Below are 23,070 nucleotides of genomic sequence, written 5' to 3' on the forward strand. Positions count from 1 at the left end.
TCAATCTGTAATACCACAGGAACTCTCTGGTCTTAACCTCTTTTATGTCACAGACAGACCTTCTTCCTCATCCCTCTTCCCCCTTTCACCAGCCTCAATAGTCTGTTAAAGTTTCTGGATCCCTTTTCAGAATAATATTCTTAAATGTATAAAATAAAACATTCATAATTTGAAAGGAAAACAATTATAATGAAATAGTTATAGAAATATTTTAAAATCCAAGATCATTTGACCCCAGATTAAGAAACTCTGGATATAAAGGATTTTTAAGGACTTTCTAGTTTGAAAATGCTATGATTTGCCTATCTTGCATCCCCACTGAAAAAATGAACCTGTATGTGAATGGTTGAGAATTGGTACATAACTAAATGCCCCTTCTAGTAGAACCCTGCAATAAATGAGTATTACCACCAGTACAACTATGGCTTCTTTAATAATATTATAAATTAAATCTTCATAAGTCCTAATGGGATCTATAAAAATAATGCATATTGTGTAAATACAACTTAATTGTTAACAGAGTTTTTGTCTTTCTTGTTTTTTCAAAGAGGTGGGAGTGGCAGAGAAAGAATCTTTTCATAGATTAAAAAAAACAAAGAAAAGAAAATTTAATTAAAAAAAAGAAAATGGACCTTCTTTCTTTGCTTAGGAGAGGTCTAGGGGTAGAATATATATATTCTCTGATGTGGTTGTTGTGTTGATTGATTTTGCTGAACTGCTTTTTCTCTCCTTTTTCTTTTTATTCCTTGTTAGAAAGGATGGCACTGTAGTTAGGGGATGGCAGAGATATGTTTGGACAGGGAAATAATTTAAAAAGAAAACATTTCAGGGAGGAGCTGGGTAGCTCTGTGGATTGAGAGCCAGGCCTAGAGATGGGAGGTCCTGGGTTCAAATCTAGTCTCAGACATTTCCAAGCTGTGTGACCCTGGGCAAGTCACTTACCCCAAATGCCTAACCCATACCACTCTTCTGCCTTAGAACCAATACACAGTACTGATTCTAAGACAAAAGGTAAGGGTCTTAAAAAATGAACATATAAATAAATAAAACATTTCAAAGGGTGGGAAAAAAAATATACGTGTATATATATAAATAAAGCAAAATTATCTTACCCAATATGAGGTACAACCTTGGAGATGTTTAACTGTATTAATTCTCATTTGAGATATCAGTACTAAATTATTATACTGAATGAAGCAACAAAGCAACATTCCATAGAGAAAGTTAAGGAGATATAAACCCAATAAAAAAGTCATTGCAGGGACAATTAGGTAGCACAGTGGACGGAGAGCCAGGCCTGAAGTTAGGAGGGCCTTAGTTCAAATCTTGCCTCAGACATTTCCTAACTGTGTGACCCTGGGCAAATCACTTAGATCCAATTGCCTAGCCCTTACCTCTTTCCTGACTTAGAATTGAGATACTAAGAGGTAAGGATCTGATTTAAAAAAAAAAAGTCATTTCGGCCCTTTCTCAGTACTTAGGTTAGCAAGGACAAATATATATGTATGTATGTACGTATGTATGTATATGGTAAAAGCAATTTTACATAACCCAAGCTACTTCCATACTGTAAAGTTTTATATCCTGAAAATAACTAAAAGATCCTTACTTACCTCTTCAGATTTGAAGGCCTGTTTGGTATGTGTGTACTTTAAAAACCTAGGAAGCAAAAGCAAATAACCTATTAGATTTAAAAATTAAATTACATTTTTAGTTTCTAAAGGAGATTTGTTTTTTTAACATAGGGAATATGAGCAAAATTAACAGGAATGAGATCATAGTCAATTCATTCATTGATCCTATAAATAAATGAATTTCAAGTTAATTTGAGAATCTAATACACTGTTCCAATAATACATTCTGATAAATGTGCATCTTTGTACCTTGCAATAGGAAGTACATTGGATCCTGTATACATCATGATGAAGAAAAATGCTCCACTAAGATAAAGACGAGGTAACTGTGGATTATCTTGCATAATGTGGTATAATAAAATGGCCACCTTCTCAACAAGGATAGGGTCAAAAGTCATCAGTAGCTAAAAAAGGCAGAATTGTTTTAGTTAAGATTATTTTATTTATCAGATTCGTTTTTAAAAGCTTAAGAAACCCTCATAAAAGGGAATCTGTGAGTGGTCATTAGAAACAAGAGAAGCTTTGGAGATTACATTGGTCAATACGACTGACAGCTCTGTTGTGTTTCCTATAAATACCAACCAAGGCATCCCAGAAATATGTTTAGAACAAACATGCTTCTTGTTATCGTTTTCTGGACCTGTGGGTACAATGGTTCTTGCTAATTTCCTAATTAGACAAGGCAGTCAGGTTGACAAGAAACAAGAGGAAAGTAGTCCATCCAGGCACCAATTTTCCCTTCAAAATTATTGTAACCAGGAGGGTTCACTTTAGTTAACATATTACCCACTAGTTGATAGCCCAATCTGCAAAAGCAGGTAGTAATTTACTATTATAAGAGTTCCTGCTAGGAATTCTGAAGATAAGAAAGACTGTGAACTTTAAGAGTATCCTGAGTATAGGCCATCCCTGAAAATTCTATCCTACAACTATTAATATTTCAAGTTATTCTACTTTCCAACAATGGCAGAGTAGACACAAAGCTGGACTGGAGACAACATGAATGGAATCCAAAGTGTACCCAAGATTCTTATTAACAATCTCTCTTGGCCTCAGTTTCCTAATATGTAACATAACAGATGAAGCTGTTGTGAGAATCAAATGAAAGAATGTATGTAAAAGTGCTTTGTAAGTCTTAGAGCACAACAGAAAAATTGAGTTATCACTTAATAAACAAAATGTTCATTCATTTTTATCTCTGAATATATGACAAATAAAACAAGTACTTGTCAATTTGACTGTTAGAAATAAAATTCACTGATGATATATTTCAGAATACCCCCCTGCCCCCGTACTGGTTTCCAACTACCACTAACAAAATGGTAACAGGTCAACCAAAAAGCACTGGCTACATAGAGTAGGGCAATGGCAATTACAGGAAGCATTACTTGTGCCATGTTGCCACAGAACACCCAACTTCTGCGCTATCCACAGTTGACAATTAAGAAAGAACACAAATGCTTATTCTAATTCTTTGAACTCTGCATAGTCCTACTTCTTCAGAATGCTGATTATACATCAGGATGCACAGTTAAAACCAAATAATTAAACTAGTTAGCAAGTTGTAAAGTTATCTAGAACACCTTCAAATGTTGATGAAAGACAAATGTAATTTAGGACTCAGACTGTCTCCATACTGATTAATTAGTAAAATGAAGATTAAAAAGTTCATCTTTAAATATTCTAAGGGATGAAAAAGCTCGATGTTTTCATTTAAAAACACAGTATCTGCCTCTTGACAGAGAGGGGATGTACCCAACATGCAGAATGACAGCTACATTTTTGGACACAGTCATGCTAGAATTTGTTTTGCTTGGCTACATGGGAGAGACAAGAGTTTTGTTTTTCTTTTTTTCATTTGAGGTAGTGGGGAAGAAGGGAGCAGTGGAAAGAGAAAATAAATGCTTTTTAATTAAGGTAAAAATGTTAGAAAACTTACCTGAATTATATGGGGAAGGCAGGTACTGTCTGACAATAACCGTTTCACTCTGGGCAAAGGCCTTATAATGGCATTATCCTGATCCCTAAAAAGCATGTGCTGGAGTCAATATTTAATCCATTAGATAAAACTGATATTTACACCACATACATCACTGTATTAGGCAGAAAATATGTGAGCTTACTTTTTTTTTAAATGAATACTAAACTCTCATACAGCTGGAAACATGATCAGATATTTTGATTTAATCTACCTGGCTGCTTAATGGGACTTCATTTCCTTCCATAAGACTTCCCTGCAAAACAGTATCCTAGAAGAGTCAGAGACTCTTATTTATTATTTAACTGATTATTAAACTTAGTGCTGCCCAATAAACAATAAACTTAAGTGATTTTTTCCAATGGCTGTATCAGGGCCTAATGGCAAAATTAAACTATCAATCCTTGATATTTATTATTTCTCATTCCATTCATTTCAAGAATAATTTATATGTATAATTTAGGAAAAAAAAAGTAACAAGGACCTCAGCTATTATCAAGTGTGTTTGAAGTATGTTTCAACATTTCCTATCGAAAATGTCTAAACTGCCAAAAGAGACACATTACATTCATTAATCTAGGAGGGCAAGAGCTGAGCCAATATGTACTTGCTACATCAATGGTGATCAGTCTTGATCAGGAACAGGAGCAAGAATTTATCCATGTCAAATGATTGACAAAGTTTAAAAGAATTCTTACAAGTCAAGTTTTTATTTTCTTGCTAGTGTGTTAAGAGTATGTTGTATCTGTATGAGTGTAACTCCAACTTTTGCCCCTAAAAGGATGTTACTACTTTTTAGATCATGATACAATTTTTTAAAGCTTGCTTCAAAGTCTCAACACCAAGTTCTGAGGAACTGAGTGTGGCTCTAGACCCATACCCATGTGCACAAAAAAGAATGGCCAAGGTGTCACTGACTCAAATGTGGCAATATCATTGTACTCTTTTTTTACCTGCTTGGAAAATATCCGCACATCGTGATTAACATGTTGAGTATAAGTGTAGCAAGATCAGTTTCATTCAGCACAGCCTGTCCAGTGGCTAACACACACCATTTAAGTTGGGGAATAACTTGTAGTGGCCGCCATCCATCCATTCCCTGAGCCCAACATCGTGTTTTTGGGGTCAACTGTCCCTTGGTCCACAATTCTTGCATCTAAAGAAATGTTTTGTTCATTACAAATGGAAAATTAAAGCTATATTAAAATTGCTTTACTGGCGAATCAACTTGCTTGTTATCTCACACTAAACTATGACCAAAAAATATTTAGGTTTACCAATTTGAAAAATATATTCTTCTACTCAGATACAATATGATCTTTCTTGTTAAGAAGACATCTAGACTTTAAAAATGGAATTCAACTCATTCAATTAGTGATACTGGGATATACCCTGCCATTCCTTCCCCTTCTTAGTTGTCATGGCCATCATCCTGTTCTCCTGACCTCACTTTACACTTGTATTATGATGGTCTCCTGGATTCTAGGCTGTCACTTCTTCAGTTCCATTCTCCATCAATTTCCTAAACCATATTCATCACAATACTCTTCTAAAAAAGAAAAGCACATGTACAAAAGCCCACTCTTCAATGATTCCTAATTTCTTTCTTATAAAAATCTTGTTTACACAAATTCTGTCTGGATTTTCAGGCTTTTCAAATTTGGCTTTAAAGCTGAAGTTCCTGTTGTTGAGTTCACAGATGCCCAAGGGATTTGTGGAAAGATTTAAGGGTGGGTGGGTGTATAAACTTGGATGGGGGAAAAAAAAAAACAACCAAATCATTATTTTCACCAAACTGTAACAAATTCAGCATCTTGCTGAATTATGAATACAAGCAATTAATATAATTGAGAAGGGGGTCCACAGGCTTCACATGACAACCAGTGATCTATGCTTAAAAAAAAAAAATCACAAGGAGCCCTCTGTTATAATGTGTAATCATCCTGACTTCCTATGATTCTTCTCCAAGACTGCATGTTCAGATGAACCATATACTCTAGCTTTTAAAGCTCTTCACAATCAGACTTCAACACTCTATGAGCCAGTAAAAATAGTTTTCCCACTGGGCACTCCCACCCCCCTAGCCCAGTGATGAACCTTTTCGAGACCAAATGTCCAAATTGTAACCCTCATGCCACATGAGCCCCCTGCCTTACTCCAGATAGGGGAGGGAGGAAATGCTCCCAGTGGGTGGCTGGGCAGAGGGGCAGGTGATGTGAGAAACATCCATCAGGCATGGTAGAGAGGTAGGGAGCAGCCCACTTCATCATGCCACAAGTTTGCCAATGTGGCCCTAGTCTTTGCTCTGGATACTTACCTCCTCCTGAAATGCCCTTCCTTGGGGGTAGCTGGGTAGCTCAGTGGATTGAGAGGCAGGCCTAGAGATGGGAGGTCCTAGGTTCAAATCTGGCCTCAGACACTTCCCAGCTGTATGACCCTGGGCAAGTCACTTGACCCCCATTGCCTAGCCCTTACCACTCTTCTGCCTTAGAGCTAATACACAGTTATTGACTCCAAGATGGAAGGTAAGGGTTTAAAAAAAAATGCCCTTCCTTCTCACCTCAAACTTATTATATTTTATTTTCTTTGCCAAGCAGCTGGAGTACAACTTCCTTCACTAAGGCTTTCCTGATCCTCCCAACTACGAATGCTCTACAGCTCCCTAAATACTTGGCATTTTATTTGTATTTATTCTATAAGCATGTCTTCTGTGGTATAATGTAAACTCTTAAACTCGACATATCCTAAACTGAGGAGACCAATTTCCTAGTCCCTCAGGTTTACAATCTAGGAGCCATCCTGGACTTCTCCCTCTTCCTCTTCACCCATTTCCAGGCTGTTGCCAAAGCCTGTTGATTTCACCTCTGCATTCTCTCTCCAATATGTCTCCTCTCTCCCCCACACAGGCACTCATCTTCTCATTTGTCGAATGCTGGTAACTGCTGGTGGGTCTGCCTGCCTGGAGTTGCTCTCAACTCCAATTCATCCTCAGAGATTCAACCACCAAAGTAATTTCCCTAAAGCACAGGTTCTATCCTATCACCCATCTCCCCAAATTAACTGCAGTAGCTTTCAATCACCTCCAGGATCAAATATGAAATGCTGTTTGATATTCCAAGCCCTTTATAACCTACTCCCCTGCGATCCCTCTATCTCCTTACACCTTATTCCTTTTCATAGTCTTCAACCTAGATAATTAAATCATGAGTCAGATGATGTTCAGGAAGGTCACAGGACTTAGGAGCAGACCCTGAGTCACTTAACCTTAAGGAGCCTCAGTTGCCTTATCTCTAAAATGAGGGAGTTAGACTGGACAGCTTCTTAAGTCCTTTTTCCTGTGTACCATGTTCTTAACTTCCTGGCCAGTGTAAATGAGTTGCTTCTTTCCCTTATTTTTCACGTTTTTTTCCCTGAAATTCAGTAGCACTTATAATTCCTACCACATGATATAGCCCCCTCACTTTATATTGTCCAGTACCATTTCCCTAATATTTCACATATCTATCATGTCTGACAAAGTATCCTAGATAAGCTCCTTGAGAGTATCCTACCTTCTGTATCTCTCACAGCATCTAACTGAAGGGTGGAGCTAGAAAAGTCAGGAAAATGCATTAAATTTCCAATTTATATTTTAAATGTCAGTCTTCAAACAGAAGCACTGAAAAAATTAATGTTAAGTGAAAAGATTTCTTATCTATAAGGATAATATATATGACATGAAAGCTGGATTTCATAATATTAGAATGTATTAAAATGAGATTCTTTATCCCAAGGCAACTGGAACCTCCTTACAAGGTCTCTATGAGAAAGAAATAGCTAAGACTGGAATAAGGCTCTTTCTAATATAAAGTGTGAATGTACTTGTCTGCACCCCATAGTTAATTAAATGATTTTTAGACTACCACACTGCTTTGACTTTACCTGTTTATTTTATTAACAAATAAAAACCTGAGCATGTAAATTCTACTACCCAAATTTCAGATTTTCTTACTACTCTGATGACAGGCAAATTCAATTCCTTTCACTGCTTCTCTGAAGTCCTTACATATTTCCCTCTATTTCATATATCCTATTATGATAGTTCTTCATTTTTATTTTTCTTTCTTTCTTTTTTATTAAACCCTTACCTTTCATCTTAGAATCAATACTGGATATTGGTTTCAAGGCAGAAGAGTGGTAAGAGCCAAGCAATGGGAATCACACAGCTAGGAAGTGTCCGATGCCAGATTTGAACCTAGGACCTCCTGACTCTAGGACTGGCTCTCAATCCACTGAGCCAACCAGCTGCCCCCAGTTCTTTACTTTCTACTGGTATTCTAATTTGGAAACCAATGAGGCTTTGTGTCACTAAGATCTAAATGATAACTAACCCTAAAATATTATGGTCACAAATGAAGATAGAAAAGAGATTCCTCTTAATATTAGATTGCATATGTAGCACAGATCACACTCCAACCTTCATTCTTCAGTTAAAGAGGCAGAAAAATGGGGGCAACAGCAGTCATCTCCTATGAAGAGTGGCTGACGGAGTCTCACTTTCGATGATTGTTAGGGCTTGAAGACAAGCTAATCCTGAAAGGTGGCCTCTTTTTGTTATTCTCTCTCCACCAAGTGTTTGGTTAGGAGATCATAGAGGACAATTCAGTCTAAGGCTCCTCTGTTGAATTTGGGTTGAAAATCAAGGTCAGGGTTAGGGACAGATGATGGGTGATAGGTAGATCAGTAGCCAGTATTTTACAGTAAGCCTCAAGGATACCATCTACATAGTAACCAAGCACATACCGAGAACAGAGGAAAAAGGAGACTGGTATCAGGAGTGGAAAAGGAAATACAGTGAAAAAGTTCGTGTCCCAGGAGGATGTTTTCTATGGCTCTGTTCCTAAGGTGTGAATATGAGATTTATCTGAACAGACTGATTTTGAGGAGACAAGGACTTACCTGTCTCTAACATAGTGGCCTAACCTTGGTTCAGAAGATCACAAAATCTGTAGAACTTTTCAGTGACATTGAAACACTACTTTAAAAATCATAATTACAATGCAATTACATCATCACCCTCTCCACTAGTGACATGCAGAATATGAGGTTGGAGGTCAGGGTTTTGGGGTCTTGTGGGCAAGGACTGATGCTTGAAGTGCCCCCCTCCACCCCCAGCTATCTTTATAAACACCATCTTTATGCACCTCATGGAATCCATAGGGGCCACTCCTTTCTTTGTCTGCATTGCCAAAGTACCATTCCTTCTCACTCTCTCTCTTCATATCAGGAGCAGCCTCGAGCACATTGCTCTGAAATTTAAAGGGTTAGAGATTCACAGAATCAAAAAATGCAAGTCATAATGTTTTTAAAAAGTAGAAAAAATGGTGAAACCAATTGTGAGATCAACACTGCATTCTAGATGAAATAAAAATTCATTTAATACTCACATTTTCAAGATTTAAGTTGCTTTCAGTTTTCTGAGTTGAAACTTTAAGTTATTACTTTGGGAACACTTAAAGAAAAACAATTGTAGCCATCACATGGCTACAATTTGTTTCTAAATCTTAAGTTTCTTGAACTTACAGGTAATATTTGAAACTAAATTCAAAAGCAATAGTATTGCTTCAAGTGAATTCTTTTCTCTCAAGAAATTAAAAGTGCTTGTGGCAAAGGTTACTGCTTAGAGAACAGATATGACCTAGAACCAGTGTTTAAAGTAGTTTTCATCTCTGGAATATTAGTTTAACATTTTAAGCTGATAATTTACTTTAAGTGAAAAGTTTGGATGTTTTTGTACACAAACCTCTTTATTACTCTGACAGAAAATCAACACCTATAAAGTTTAAACCGGCAGCTTTTAGCTAATCTATGATGTGTCATTCTGTGGAGTTCTTATCCATCTTTAAAATTCTAAGGGTCCTTGGATCATTCATTTGTTATCTCATGGACCACCTATTTTACCTTCCTTTTTCCCATGACATCCCTTCCACCATTTCTCAAGCATTGGTCACCACTGGTTACACATTGCAACTTATGGTAACTCTCCTGTAACTCTATTGCTCTTTTGGCAATTTGAAATTTTATTTCCTAGGATGACATGAACTTGCAAAATTCACAACCACAGGTCCTCACTAACATTGCCTCTTTGGCTGCAATCACCCCTTGAATGTTAGTGGAGATTGGCAACCCCCAGAGTGGTAACCCTTCAAGCCCATCTTCTATCAGAGAGTAACACTTGTGAAAAATGTGCCTGCAGGTGCTATAGTACCCCAATCCCTTCCATCCACAACTCCAGCAATCAAACCAGCCGAAGACCCAGAAAACAATATATTCAGCAAAGAGACTTTGCACTTTCAAATGGTGCATTATCACCTATAGATTTAGTTTTACTAATGGAATTGACAGTAAAGATGACACATGACCATGTGAATTGTTGCTGTGACCTGAGGAAAACTGGGCCTTTCTATCTGACTTGTAGCTGAAACTCCCTAGTGCTGTCTCTTCCCATCCTTCCCTGGTGCCTAACACAGAGTTTTGTGTAAAATCAAGGACGTTTAATAGATGCCTTTTCATTCATTTATTTGTACTGAAAGGATAACTCTTCTTCAGGGAGAAATCTGTATTATTAAAAGCATTCTACCATTTCCCAAGCACAATTCACCCTCTCTCCTCTTTAGATTCATTTAAGGATACAATTCATTGCCCATCTTCTGTGCATTTTTAGACATATACTAATGTATTAACTCAATGCTCTGGGGTCAGTCAAATGACTGTCAATCTAGACCATGGACAATTTTATTGATTTTAGTTTTTGCTAAATGGATTGCTGACCCTTTTGAGTAAATATGAATCACAAGGAGGAGGCCCTGTAATATTCATTCTGGGGCTTGATATTATCAGCACAATGTCACCGGCAACTAGAACATTCAGGAGATCTCAGTATTCCAAAGGGAATTCATCTTCCCCTTTGGATTTTCTTTAAGATATTATCCATGAGAGTAGAAAGCATTAACACAAATGAAGAGCTGCACCACAAGGTCTTTAGAATTACTAGAGAAAAATAATAAATTCAGTTATTAAGACATTATCATTGTCATTAAAGATAGTCATTGGCCCTTATGGAGTCTTTTTAAGTACACTTAAATTTTAGTGATATGCCAGAGAATTATTACCAACATACCTGTAGTGGTACTGTGGCCCTATTTGTGTGCAAGTGGGCAAGAGTGAGCAAATCCACCAGGATTCTGATTCCATTGGAATCCATGAGATCCTTTACATTTTTCTGGGGAAGAAAAGAAATTTAACAAAAAAAAGTTTTAATAAAAAGCATTATAAAATCAGTTATAAGACATCTTTATAAAGGATTAGTATTATCTAAAAAGGAAACAAATTTTCTAAGAGGTATTACCTCATATCTATAACATTGGCCAATGTGACAGTAAAGGAAAGTGATAAATGTTGAAGGGGATATAGCAAAATCAGGACACCAATTCATTTTTCATGGAGTTGTGAATTGATCCAACCATTCTGGAGGAAACTGAACTATTCCCAAAGAGCTATAAGACTGTGCATAACTTTTGATTCAATAATACCACTACTGGGTCTGTATACTAAAGGGGTGGGTGGGGGTGGGGGAAGGAACAACTTGTACAAAAATATTTATAGCAGCTCTTTTTATGGTGACAAAGAATTAGAAATTAAGGGGATGTCCATCAATTAGAAATATCTGAACAAATTGTGGCATATGATGGTGATGGAATACTATTATTATGCTATAAGGAATGATGAACAGGATGATTTCAGAAAAAGCTAGAAAGACCTACATGAACTGATACATAGTGAAATAAGAACCAAGCAAACACTGTGAACAGTAACAGCAATATTGTGGAATGATCAACTGTGAAAGATTTAGTTACTTTCAACAATATAAATGATCCAGGACAATTCTGAAGGACTTATGGAAAAGAATAATATCTACCTCCACAGGAAGAACTGTTAGAGTTGGAATGCATATCAAAGCATACTAGTTTTCACTTTAGTTTATTTTGATTTTCATTTTTAGGTTTTGGTTTTGTGTAAGTATTCTTTATAGAAATATATTTTGCATGACAATGTAAAACCCAGATCAAATTGTTTACCATCTCTGAGAAGGAGGAGAAAAGGGAGATAATTTGAATCTTATAACTTCAGAAAATGTATATATGTAAAATTGTTATTACATGTAATTGGGAAAATATCTTTTTTTAAAAAATAGAAGAAAATGTTTCTCAGGTTAGGCCAGTTTTCAAACATAGTTCTAAATTCAATGGTAACAGAGAGCTCATGAGAGCAATTTTAGGAAACTAGGAATATTAGGGTTTGGTTTTTTTTAATCCAAGTTATTTAGATATGTAAAAACAACATTCATTTAACTATTACTGTTTATGAAGAAATAACTGGAAATTTTTTTATAATTTTGTAAATAATCTGTAGGACAAATGGAAAGACAAATAATGAATAATTTGGTGTTCTAATACATTAAGTTCATTATGGGCAATAACAAAAACTTCTATTTGTCAAGAAATCATTTCAAACACTTTCTAAAGGAAAAGTAGATCTTATTGTAAAGATGAAGGCGGGTGGAGTAGTTTTAAAATTCACATTATGGAGCTAGATCAATCGTTTCTAACTCTTTCAATATGAATATTTGTAAAATGAAATGTAATCCTTGCTCAAAAAGTAAAATATTTTAAGATTAGTTTTGTTAGGACAAAATAAACAGAGGAAAAATGCTACTTCACAGAATTTAGAATTGGGAGGGAAACTTAGAAGTTAATTATTCCAACCTCAAAGACACTAATCAAATAAATTCCTACTGGTAGTTACAAATTCAAAGAATAAATACATAGTTGAAAGTGATTTTTAAAAAAGAGGACATACCTTGTTAAGTATCAGCTTGTTAAGGAAAAGGATCAGCCTATCTCGTTCAAGTCTATCAGTGCACTATTGAAATAAAAGAGATTCTACTCAGAATTTATTAGAAAAGTACATTAAGATATCAACAAACAGTAGAAAAAACTAACTTGTTAGCAAACAAGAATAAGCAAGACAATAAAGTTACTTTTAAGCATCATGAGAAAATTATACCTAATTGATATATATAATATATAAACACCTTTCAACAATGTGACCTTCCATGAGTAGGTGAGGTAGTATACATAAAAACATGCAGTTAACTCCTTTGACCTATCTAAAATTTTCAAATGACCTTAATCTCATTAACTCAGTAAAACATTTTTCAATTACTGAAAGAAATCAATTTTTAGCTGCTATTTTTTCTTCTTGAGCCTCAAATTTTAAAGAATAGTTAGAAATGTTGCCAATTAGCTTTAAGAGTATATCATGGGGGGCAGCTGGGTAGCTCAGTGGATTGAGAACCAAGCCTAGAGACGGGAGGTCCTAGGTTCAAATCTGGCCTCAGCCACTTCCTAGCTGTGTGACCCTGGGCAAGTCACTTGACCCATTGCCTAGCCCTTACCACTCTTCTGCCTTGGAGCTAATACACAGTATTGACTCCAAGACAGAAGGTAAGGGTTAAAAAAAAAAAAGAGTATACCATGTTTTGGTGAACAAGTAAAAAGGAAGAAAAGATTACACTAGGGTTCACCTAAGTATTTCAGATTCACTGACATTACAGTGAATGTCAAATTAGTGAAATGCAGTGCACAAGGCAATGGCTAGAAGACATGGGGTCCAGTTCTGGCTTTCCTACTTACTATCCCTCGCATAAACCTAAAAAAGACTAATTGTATTATGATCTTCCCTATATCACAGGTGGCAGGGACCAAATGGGACAATTAAGAAAAAGTACTCTTGAAAACTCTGACACGCTAAACAATTCAACCCTAGCAAAAATATGTTTTAAAAGCTATTTAAGGGGATAGTTAGGTGGCTCAGTGGACTGAGCTAGGCCCAGATATGGGAAGTCCTGGGTTCAAATCTGGCCTTAGACACCTCCTAGCTATGTGATGCTAGGTAAGTCATTTAACCCCCATTGCCTTATTGATTCTAAGACAGAAAGTAAGAGTTTAAAAATAAAAAGCTATTCAAGAAATTTCTTTAAATAATTTTTAGGCAAAGATATAGTAGCAAATGCCAAGGTGAATGTTACTCTGATGGAAGTACAAAAATATGCCCTGAAAGGTAATGGGCCAGAAAATACAGATCTTAAATACATTAACTAACACTCAATCTCCCTAGTAACTTTTAGGTACAAATGCTACTAAAGAGAGTATACATATTAACCCATGTCAAAAAACAAAAACAAAAAAGATTCATCATCAACATATATCTCAATACCATCTTTTATCATTATACAGCGAGTTTTTGACAAAAAGGACAATCTTCCTAATCCTTTTGTCACATGAATCTGATAGAGGCAGCTCACCTTGGCATCAGAAAGATGGGCGCACATTCCTCCTCTTACCCTTACTAGCTTTGTGACTACCTCTTTTAGCCAAAGGTTCTTCACAAGTAAAATGAGGGGTTGAATAGGGTGGCCCTAAAGTATCATCTTCAAACTCTAAACTTATGAACCCCATTCCAAATGAACTAGCTTTTGAGTACCTACAATTTAGGGTTTGAAAAGAAGAATCCTATAGTTAATAAAAATCATCAATTCAAGAAAAAATGACTCAGATTTGTACTAATTAGTTACTTTTACCCATATCTACCTAACCTAAAAAAAGGGGCCACTTTATTTTATAAAATATTCCAGAGGATCTAAAGCAGAATATGATTGACCAAAGGAAAACTGCAATACGAAAATCTAAATCCAAGCACTAGATACCTTACACCAAGTTGCACTTTAACAATAACATTCTTACCCTCTCTAACATTCCAACAATATATCTGGTGTCCCCAAACGGTCCTATTTCCTCATGGCATCTGCCATAAACAATAGCCAGTGCTTGCAAACATAAACACTTCATGTTCACTTTCGGGGTGAGCAGGAAACGATGATAGAGCTCATTGAAAAACTCATACCTGAAATACCAAAATAAAGCTCACGATAAAAATAAGCATGAAAATGTAAAGCAAAAATAAACAAAAATGATATCAATAGTGGCTTACGATCGTCTGATTGATCCGCTTCCTTCATTTTCATCCTCCTCTAACAGTAATCTCAGGTAATAGTCTCCTATTTTTATCTCCTCTGCTAGGCAATCATATTTGACCTTTTTTAATAAAAACAAAGTATATGATTTCAGTTGGAATGAAAGGAACTCAAGTGACATCTGACTTTCAGTAAGTTCCAAAGAACTGCTTCTTGCAATTCTAACTAAACAGGGACAGTTCTCCTTTTGAGTGACAATCTCAAGAGAAACATTTAGTCACTTTTCAGAAAAACACCTAACAAGGCTTAGTATTTCAAATCATTTGGTATTCATTGGCAGGGCTTAAGGAATTTCAAACTGTGAAACTTATTTTTAAAATAATATATTTATACCAATACAGTTTCAGCCTAAATTTACCTATCACACTGTTTAATGAAATTCTTGGAAAAAAAAATATAAGTGGTTGTTTAAAAGAAGCTTCCCCTGCTCTTATAGGGTGTTTTACGGAATCCTGGATTAAAACCACTGCTCAAAGATTAAAAAAAAAAAGAGTAACTAAGATCAGAGTTTAAAAAAAACAAAAAGCTATGAAGAATGCATTAGTTTTAACTTTAATTCAATTGTTTCAGCATATCCAAATGATAGTAAAAATCATGAATGTATCCTGAAGCCTTCACTAGGATAACAGCCTCAGAACTCAAAAAAACTATGTGTATATCTAATGATGTCAAACACAACCGTCACTACTACCTTATTTCCTATTCTCCATCCTAATAACTGAAGAGAATATTACTGCAAAAATATGCCTTCATTTTGTAACCAAATACAAAATGCCATAAAAACTTAGAACAAGCCATGGGAAAGAGAGGGAAGAGTTAAAGCATGTTTCAGTGAAGAAGTCTGGATAATGAGGGAAAAAGGATAATGAAAAGAAAAAAACAAAGAGCAGCTAATTAATATGGCAAAAGATATGGGTGGTATATTTAAATTCTTATTGCCCCAAAGGCTGATTCTCATTCTAATTTAACTATCCAAATCTGAGACCTGTTGCATATAAATGCAGAAAGCATTTCAGCTAAAGCAAAGAAGGTAATTTGATGTCATTTCCTCTATAACTACAGTATTATATACTGCACTATAACTACTGGCAAATACTCCCTTAAGAAGAGTGGGTGTAGGGTACACAGTTATGCAAAAGCCTCTAAATAACTTCAAAGTATATTACATTAATTATTTTGGTACAATTAAAATCTCCAAAGAATAAAAGTTTACCAATACTACCCACAAGCAGAGGATAAACTGTGGGAGTAAAAACACCGATGAAAAGCAACTGCTTGACTACAGGGTTGGAGGAGATAAGACTGAGGAGAGACTCTAAATGAACACTATAATGCAAATTCCAACAACAGGGAAATGGGTTCGAGTCAAGAACACATGTGATAACCAGTGGAATCATGGGTCACCTATGGGAGAGGGAAAGCCGGGGGGTGGGGGGGGGGGGGGGGAGGAAAAGAAAACGATCTTTGTTTCCAGTGAATAATGTATGATAATGACCAAATAAAATAATGTTTAAAAAACAAAACAAAAAAAAAGTTTACCTCAAATTCATGATGGTTCCATGAGATCACATTAGCACTACCAAGTTCTCGGTCTATGTTAAATGCCCTCATTTCAGATTCAAGACAGTCTCTCAGTTCTTCTCGTGTTTTAAAGTTCCAAATTAAATTTGACCTGGCATGGTCTTGAAGAAACCTGGGGGAAAATTTTTTAAATAAGTTGGTAAATAATTAATATTTTGACATAAACACCACCATAAAATGAAATACTGCAACCAGTAACACAATACTGAACTTGATCTATATTGGTGTAAAAATTAAAGTTAAAAAAATTCTGTTAAACTTAGGTTAAGTTTAAAACCATTTAAAGTAAATATTAATACTATGCTTATATCAGCTGATAAAACACTTTCACAAAGCTACCAAATCTTACAAAAAAGTCTAGCTGCCAAAAGTAAGATTTTAGGTTGATACCAGAAATCCTGGTCTAAGTGCTATATGAAAACATAGCCTTGTCAAATGGATTTAAAACTGTTGTTCTGGTGTAACCTTAGATGCAAACAGGTCCATTACCACCTGAGTGCAATGTTTTTCAGAAAATCCTCTATCCAAAATAGACAGTACAACTATACTAGTGGGGGACCTCAATCTTCCCCAAAAGAACTAGATAAATCTACCCAAAAAAATAAACAAGAAGTAAATGAATGAAATTTTTGAAAAGTTAGATTTAATAAATATCTGGAGAAAATTGAAGGGGGATAAAAGGGAATATACCTCCTATTCAGCAGCACAAGGTACATACCCCAAATTGACCATGTACTAGGGCAAAAAATCTTCATAACCAATTGAAGAAAAGCAGAAATAATAAATGCAACATTTTCAGATCATAATGAATAAGATTCATGGAAAGGCAAATTTTTAAAAATTCTCTATCTAGTGTAAGAACCAGTTAATTAGAGGTTGATACAGATAATTGTCTGAAAAAGGTGTGGACAGGTTTGGTATCAGTATTCAGCCTCATGGAAGGGCTAGTACTCATCAAGAAGATACAAAGCCCAAGTTAATTTGAGGATTCCCTAATTGTAAAACAAAAGCTCATGTCTATGTTGACCTTCCCTCCCTAGAAAATCTCTCTCTACTGTGGCCCTGGGTCAGAGCTAAGCACTGAATTCTACTTAAACTCCTCAAACGGTTAGATCTCATGGGTACCAAGAGAAGACAGGAAAGGGGCACTGGACTCTCTCATCATTAACATATTGCAACTAACTAGCTACTTGATTTTCTACCTACTATTCATAGGATGAAAAGCATCTGAATTACTCTTAGTCGAATGATTATAAAACTACTTCATACTCAAATGTTTTAGGAAATCCTAACAGTCAAACTGTAGTCAGATAATACAATGAGAAGGCTGAGCTCTTTATTAGGTTATAATGTTTCTGGACTTTAGGAAGAATATTTCATTATCTTTACACAGCATTTCACCCCCAAAATTTAGCATACAGTTTGGCATATAAAAGGCATTTAAAATAATCTTCAGTTTACTGAAACTTTTCTCTCTTTCCTCCACCCTCAACAACATGGGCCATCATTGGCACTGACTAAAAATTAGTTAACTTGGATACTATCGTGGGATTGGTATTATTTACTGACCAGAGCAACTTCAGTTTCTCCACTTCTTAAAACAGGAAAACAATTGGTCATTTCCCTAATTGAAGTGAAGAGGGAGGATTTTTATAGGGCTAATAAATGCTGGCTTTATTATAAATCTCTGATACAGAAACTCCAAGAATTGATCCAATTCCTAGTTTAAAAAGCACTTTGATTTATTTGTTATTAAAATATATCTACAAAACAGTAAAAATATACGAAGAAAGTAGCATATACCAAGTGTTGACTTAATGTGTTCTGAAAAAACAATCTGAAACTTACCTATAATAGAAAAGATCCCAGTTTGCTTCAATTTTTATTCTCTGTCTTCTCTTTCTAAGTATTACTGGCTTTTGATTTAAATTCTGGAAGAAAAGGAAATTTAAAAAATTAAATCACAGTCAAATTTTATGCTACCTTAATAGCATAAGCTAAATTTTCCCAGAGATACACAATTGTACATATTTAAATGTACATTTTGTCTGAGCACTCAGCAAGGTGACCGTTAAGTAGTTACAAATTTTTTAAAGAGCATAATTTTAACAAATTAAAAAACATTAAAATGACAATTTAACCTACAAACAAGTATCACAAGTAAAACTATAACATGAATGGTTAACACTGTGGCAATACATTTTTCAACACAGAAATAGTGACTTAAAAAAAGAGACTATCACTAAAAACCGAAACTTTTAAGTTTTATTAGGCTGCTACTAATGAAAATTTGCATTAGTTTAGAGTAGCAAATTATGCACACATGTTTGCAAACAGTTAATAGGAAAAAACAAAAACTTGAAAACAAAAAGCTACTTAATTTTTGCCTGAGCCAAGAATATTTGAAGTTATGGAAGTGAAGGACCAATCTCTAGCAGACATATCTGAAGTGAGACTACACAATACACCAAGACAAAGAATACCAGAACAAGAAAGACTCCACATGCCAGGCAGTTTTAAACAACTGACACAAAATACGGGAACTTAAAACTCACCATATTGTTTCTGTCCTGAATATGTTCAGTAGAAAGAAAAAAAAAGAATATTTAAAAAAAATAAAAACAAGAAAGCAGGCTAAGATATGATGAGAGTAACAGCTATTATCAATATCAATATATAAATTAATTTTACTAGGAAGAACAAGGCCAATTATTATTAAAAGTAAAACTTGTTTGAAGTAGTTTAAGGAATGATGTGATCTCACTTTACTGGAAATTAAATCACACTAAAATCAATTTTCAAGATTTGTTTTATTTCTACACTAGACCAAAGTACTTTGTAGAGCATTAAAGAATGCTGCAGTCTAAATTTTGACATCCATATTTCCCATCTGTGCAAACTAAAAATGCAGCCCTGGGTATTGTCCTAGATTAATAAGTGACAGGTATATATTAAGATAATATGGAATTATTATATAGGTACATACTAGTATGAAATAACAACAAAACTAAGAAGTCAAACACTTTATTAAGAATTAATAGTCATTCACTAATCTTTCAAACTGTTACCAACTTTAGCTCTAATAAAGTTTCATTCTTTCCTACCTAAGTTTAAGAAATGTTTCATTATCCTATCTCTAGGTTTGTGTTTATTTCCCTCAATTTTCACAAAGCTGTGTGAAGTGCAAAATAAGAAATGTCTCCAGTCCTAGAGATGTTATGTCTCATATGTCAAACACAGAAAGTTGTCATCATCATCATCTTGATAAAAGAAAATTGCAGAAAGCAGTATGGTTCAAAGGGTAAAAAAGAGAAAGAAACAGAAACCAATAACATATATAAAGCAATAAAGTATAAATGAGAGCCTTGTAATATGGCCAAACAAGTATTTATTAGGTAATAGCTAACACATAGTGCCTACTATGTGCCTACCACATGCTTTACAATTTTCTTATTTGATCCTCATAATAACCCTGGAAGTAGGTGCTGTTGTTATCTCCATTTGATAGATGGGGAACTGAAACACAGAACAGCAAAGTGATTTGCCCAAGGTCTCATAGCTAGGAAGTGTTAAGAGTCTGTATTTACCTCTTTACATTTCCTAGGGAGAAGAACTGAAGCTGTCATTTCATAAGTGAAGTCACCCAGATGAAGAAACTCAATCTACCAGCATCCCTAACACTGTCAATTTCTGACCTTAAAGTGAGTGTCCTGGAGCCCTAAGTGGTCACACAATATTTAGGGATCAGAGGCATGACTGGAATCCAAATCCTCTTGACTTTGAGGCCACTTCTCTATCATACTATCTGGGGGCATAGGGGAAAGCTAGTTTTCTATAACATGAAGCATTCAATTAAGTCATTAAAAACAAAACAAAACAGATGATCCTCAGTTTAAATCTACAAATAAACCATGGATAGTTTCAGATTAGAACTATAAGAAATATTTTCGTCACATAGTGACAATGAAATTTAAATACATTAATATTACTTCTTACTGTCCTGGCAAAAGAACAAAAATGGCCACAAGGGTACAGCTTATCTACAAATAGACCATCTGCCTCTATGTAAGTGAAACCGACTTTAAGAGATATGGGCTAAAATCTAGAACTAATGGAAACATTGACATTCTAATCCAGAAACTAATGAAAATACTAAGATAAATTGTCTAATGAATTTTCAGAGTTTAATTTAGCTACAAAGAAAGGTAGCAATATAGAAATAGAGTCTTCCTTATTTACATGAGTTTGTATAAAATCTTATGGCTAGTGTAAGACTACCTAGAAGATAAACTACATGTGTTATCTTTTTATGACAAAAAGAAACCATACAAGTAGCTTTTGATTTCTAAATCAGGATTCAAGTTGAAAGAAAAGCAAGAAGAATAATGTAAAAATGGATTGACTAACTGAAATTCTATTTTAAGCCTGAGTAATAATCTCAAATATTTGACTAGCAACTCAGATGACAAAGTAGTCCAAGATCTCACTAAGAAGTTTGAAAGGATTAAGTGTCAAACTTTTTCTTTTACCTCTTTTTGAGCAATTCCCATTCTATCCCTCCAGTGCATCAAAACAAGATCTACTTTTTCTTTGGCAAATTTTTCAACTTCTTTAGCAGCTTTTCCAGCCAGTCTTTGCCACTCTGGAACTTTATTAAATTTTCCATACTGATCCTTAGAAAACATGAAATCCACTGTGTTAATATATACACAAAGATAATGATTTATAGATAGGCATATTTTTAATATAAATGTTCAATATAGGATAACTGCCTTTCAATGAAGAAAAAGAGAATTTTAAAACAGTTCTTCCCTCGGCGAGAGGACTATTTTTTAGACCTCAAAACAGGAAATAGTCATCTACCTCAGTCACCTCTACATCTTGATTCACATGCGTATTAGTAAAAATTTGTTGACCATAAACCCTCAATTTATATGCATATAATTATTCACAATATGTATACATTCTACTGAATTAATAATTACATATTTTAATAAGCAAAAACTGAAATTAAAAATGAGATAAGAATGAAGAAACAGTTGACCTCAGAATTAATGAGGAAGACTAAAGTTTAACAAGCAAAGGAGTGATGTGATCAGACTTGTTCTTTACGAAAGTCACTCTGGACACTATATAAGAGCATAGGAAAGGGGGGGCCTAGAGGCCAGAAAGTCAACTGGGAGGCCACTATAACAGATATGTACCAAGATGCTTACTAGGGTGGTGCTTGTGTAAGCAGAGAAGGAATTCTCCGTGAGAAATGTTGTGAAAATAGAAGTAGCAAACTTGGCAGCTATATGGGGGGCACGGCAGGTAAGGGAGTATGAGTAGAGAATATCCCAGATTGTGAATCTATGTGAATCTAAAGGAAGTAGAGTCCTTAATAGAAAAACCCCAGATGAGGGGGCAGCTGGGTGGCTCAGTGGATTGAGAGCCTGGCCTAGAGATGGAAGGTCCTAGGTTCAAATCTAACCCCAGACACTTGCTAGTTATGTGACCCTGGGCAAGTCACTTAATTCCCAATGCCTAGCTCTTATTGCTCTTCTGTCTTGGAACCAATGCATAGTATTGATCTAAGACAGAAGGTAAGGGCTTAAAAAAAAAATACCACAGTTGGGAAGTGTGATTGGTTTGTGGGGGAAAGATAAGGTCTTAATACCTACAATCTATACCAAATAATCTTGCCAATCACTTACTGATTCACCTAGGACATTGATGGTGAACCTTTTAGAGACCAAATGCCCTAACTGTAACCTTGTGCTGCATGTGAGCCCCACACCTTGCTACAGACAGGGAAGGGAGGAAGTGCTCCCAATGGGCTGCTGGGCAGAGGGGTAGATGATAAAGAGAAATGTCCTCAGGCACATGGAGAGGGGGAAGGAAGCAGCTCCCTTTGGCACATGTGCTACAGGTTCTCCAACACAGACCTAGAATATTAAGTGGGGAGGCAGGACCCTTAATCACCATTAGCTCCAAGGGCAGCCAAAAGGTGATCTTGGGACCAGGGGGTATATGTCTCAATGGAACCTGTGCAGTGGTTGCTTTAGGTGCCAGGAAGATAAAGAATGATTGTATGCTATGGGTCCAGTTATTGGCTCTCTCAGGAAAAGACCCATCTTTCTATTCTTTGACTGACTGCATACCTTTAGGATCAGTCATGTCTAAGTTCCCACTTTGGAGGCTACTATGTTAGATGAAGTGCCTTCTAGCTAAAGATTTCAAAGAATGATATCCTATTTATGATGACTTCCAAAATTTACTTAGCTGTCATTACACAGAAGGTATCATGTTAGGCTCTGAGAATATCACTAGGTATAAAGCACAGCTCCCATTCCAAAGACTTTTTCATAAAAAAGTGTCAACATAAAGCTACTTCCATTTTTTGCTATTATAGTGGGAGACTCTATCTAGATCCTGAAAAGTACATTACATACAGTTTCTATCTTTTTCTATAAATCTGAGTCTCAGAAACAAACTTACAGTAGCAGTCTTACATTACAAAAATTTAAGCCAAAGCTTATTTCTAAGATATTTACTTTTTTGTGCCTTATACTTACAGTTGCTATTTTCAGATTATCTCTAATATGCATCCGGTCTGCATCTTTCTCAGGAACTGGATCAGTGCTGTCCAGGTATGCCAGCAAACCTGGGGGCTAAAGTCACATGCATACACATACATACACACAAAAACAAAAAAAAAACATCTAATTTCAAAAGAATGGCATAAAAACAAAAGACAGAAT

General features: G+C 35.4%; 1 protein-coding gene across 9 annotated transcripts in view; it reads right to left on the reverse strand.

Annotated features, from left to right (window-relative positions):
• Nucleotides 1–23,070, reverse strand: part of DNAJC13 (DnaJ heat shock protein family (Hsp40) member C13) — a 117,354-nt gene that overhangs the window by 49,139 nt on the left and 45,145 nt on the right. For 7 of the 9 annotated variants that reach the window (XR_001625255.2, XR_008912467.1, XM_016426431.2 and 4 more), the window contains 14 exons: nucleotides 22,885–22,980; nucleotides 20,857–21,000; nucleotides 18,883–18,897; nucleotides 18,176–18,258; nucleotides 16,286–16,439; nucleotides 14,704–14,807; nucleotides 14,457–14,616; nucleotides 12,511–12,573; nucleotides 10,772–10,873; nucleotides 8,796–8,900; nucleotides 4,566–4,768; nucleotides 3,574–3,658; nucleotides 1,884–2,038; nucleotides 1,614–1,659 (listed from right to left, as the gene is read on the reverse strand). Coding sequence is in view for 7 of the 9 variants with exons in the window: in XM_016426431.2 (XP_016281917.1) it covers nucleotides 1,614–1,659; nucleotides 1,884–2,038; nucleotides 3,574–3,658; nucleotides 4,566–4,768; nucleotides 8,796–8,900; nucleotides 10,772–10,873; nucleotides 12,511–12,573; nucleotides 14,457–14,616; nucleotides 14,704–14,807; nucleotides 16,286–16,439; nucleotides 18,176–18,258; nucleotides 18,883–18,897; nucleotides 20,857–21,000; nucleotides 22,885–22,980 (1,515 nt within the window). In the remaining 2 variants the exon portion in view is untranslated. The remainder of the gene's footprint in view (nucleotides 1–1,613; nucleotides 1,660–1,883; nucleotides 2,039–3,573; nucleotides 3,659–4,565; nucleotides 4,769–8,795; nucleotides 8,901–10,771; nucleotides 10,874–12,510; nucleotides 12,574–14,456; nucleotides 14,617–14,703; nucleotides 14,808–16,285; nucleotides 16,440–18,175; nucleotides 18,259–18,882; nucleotides 18,898–20,856; nucleotides 21,001–22,884; nucleotides 22,981–23,070) is intronic. The other 2 variants (XM_056800240.1, XM_056800241.1) reach the window with 1 other exon arrangement.

The sequence above is a fragment of the Monodelphis domestica genome, chromosome 5 (genome assembly GCF_027887165.1).
Source record: "Monodelphis domestica isolate mMonDom1 chromosome 5, mMonDom1.pri, whole genome shotgun sequence".
In the NCBI taxonomy this organism is placed as follows: domain Eukaryota; kingdom Metazoa; phylum Chordata; class Mammalia; order Didelphimorphia; family Didelphidae; genus Monodelphis; species Monodelphis domestica.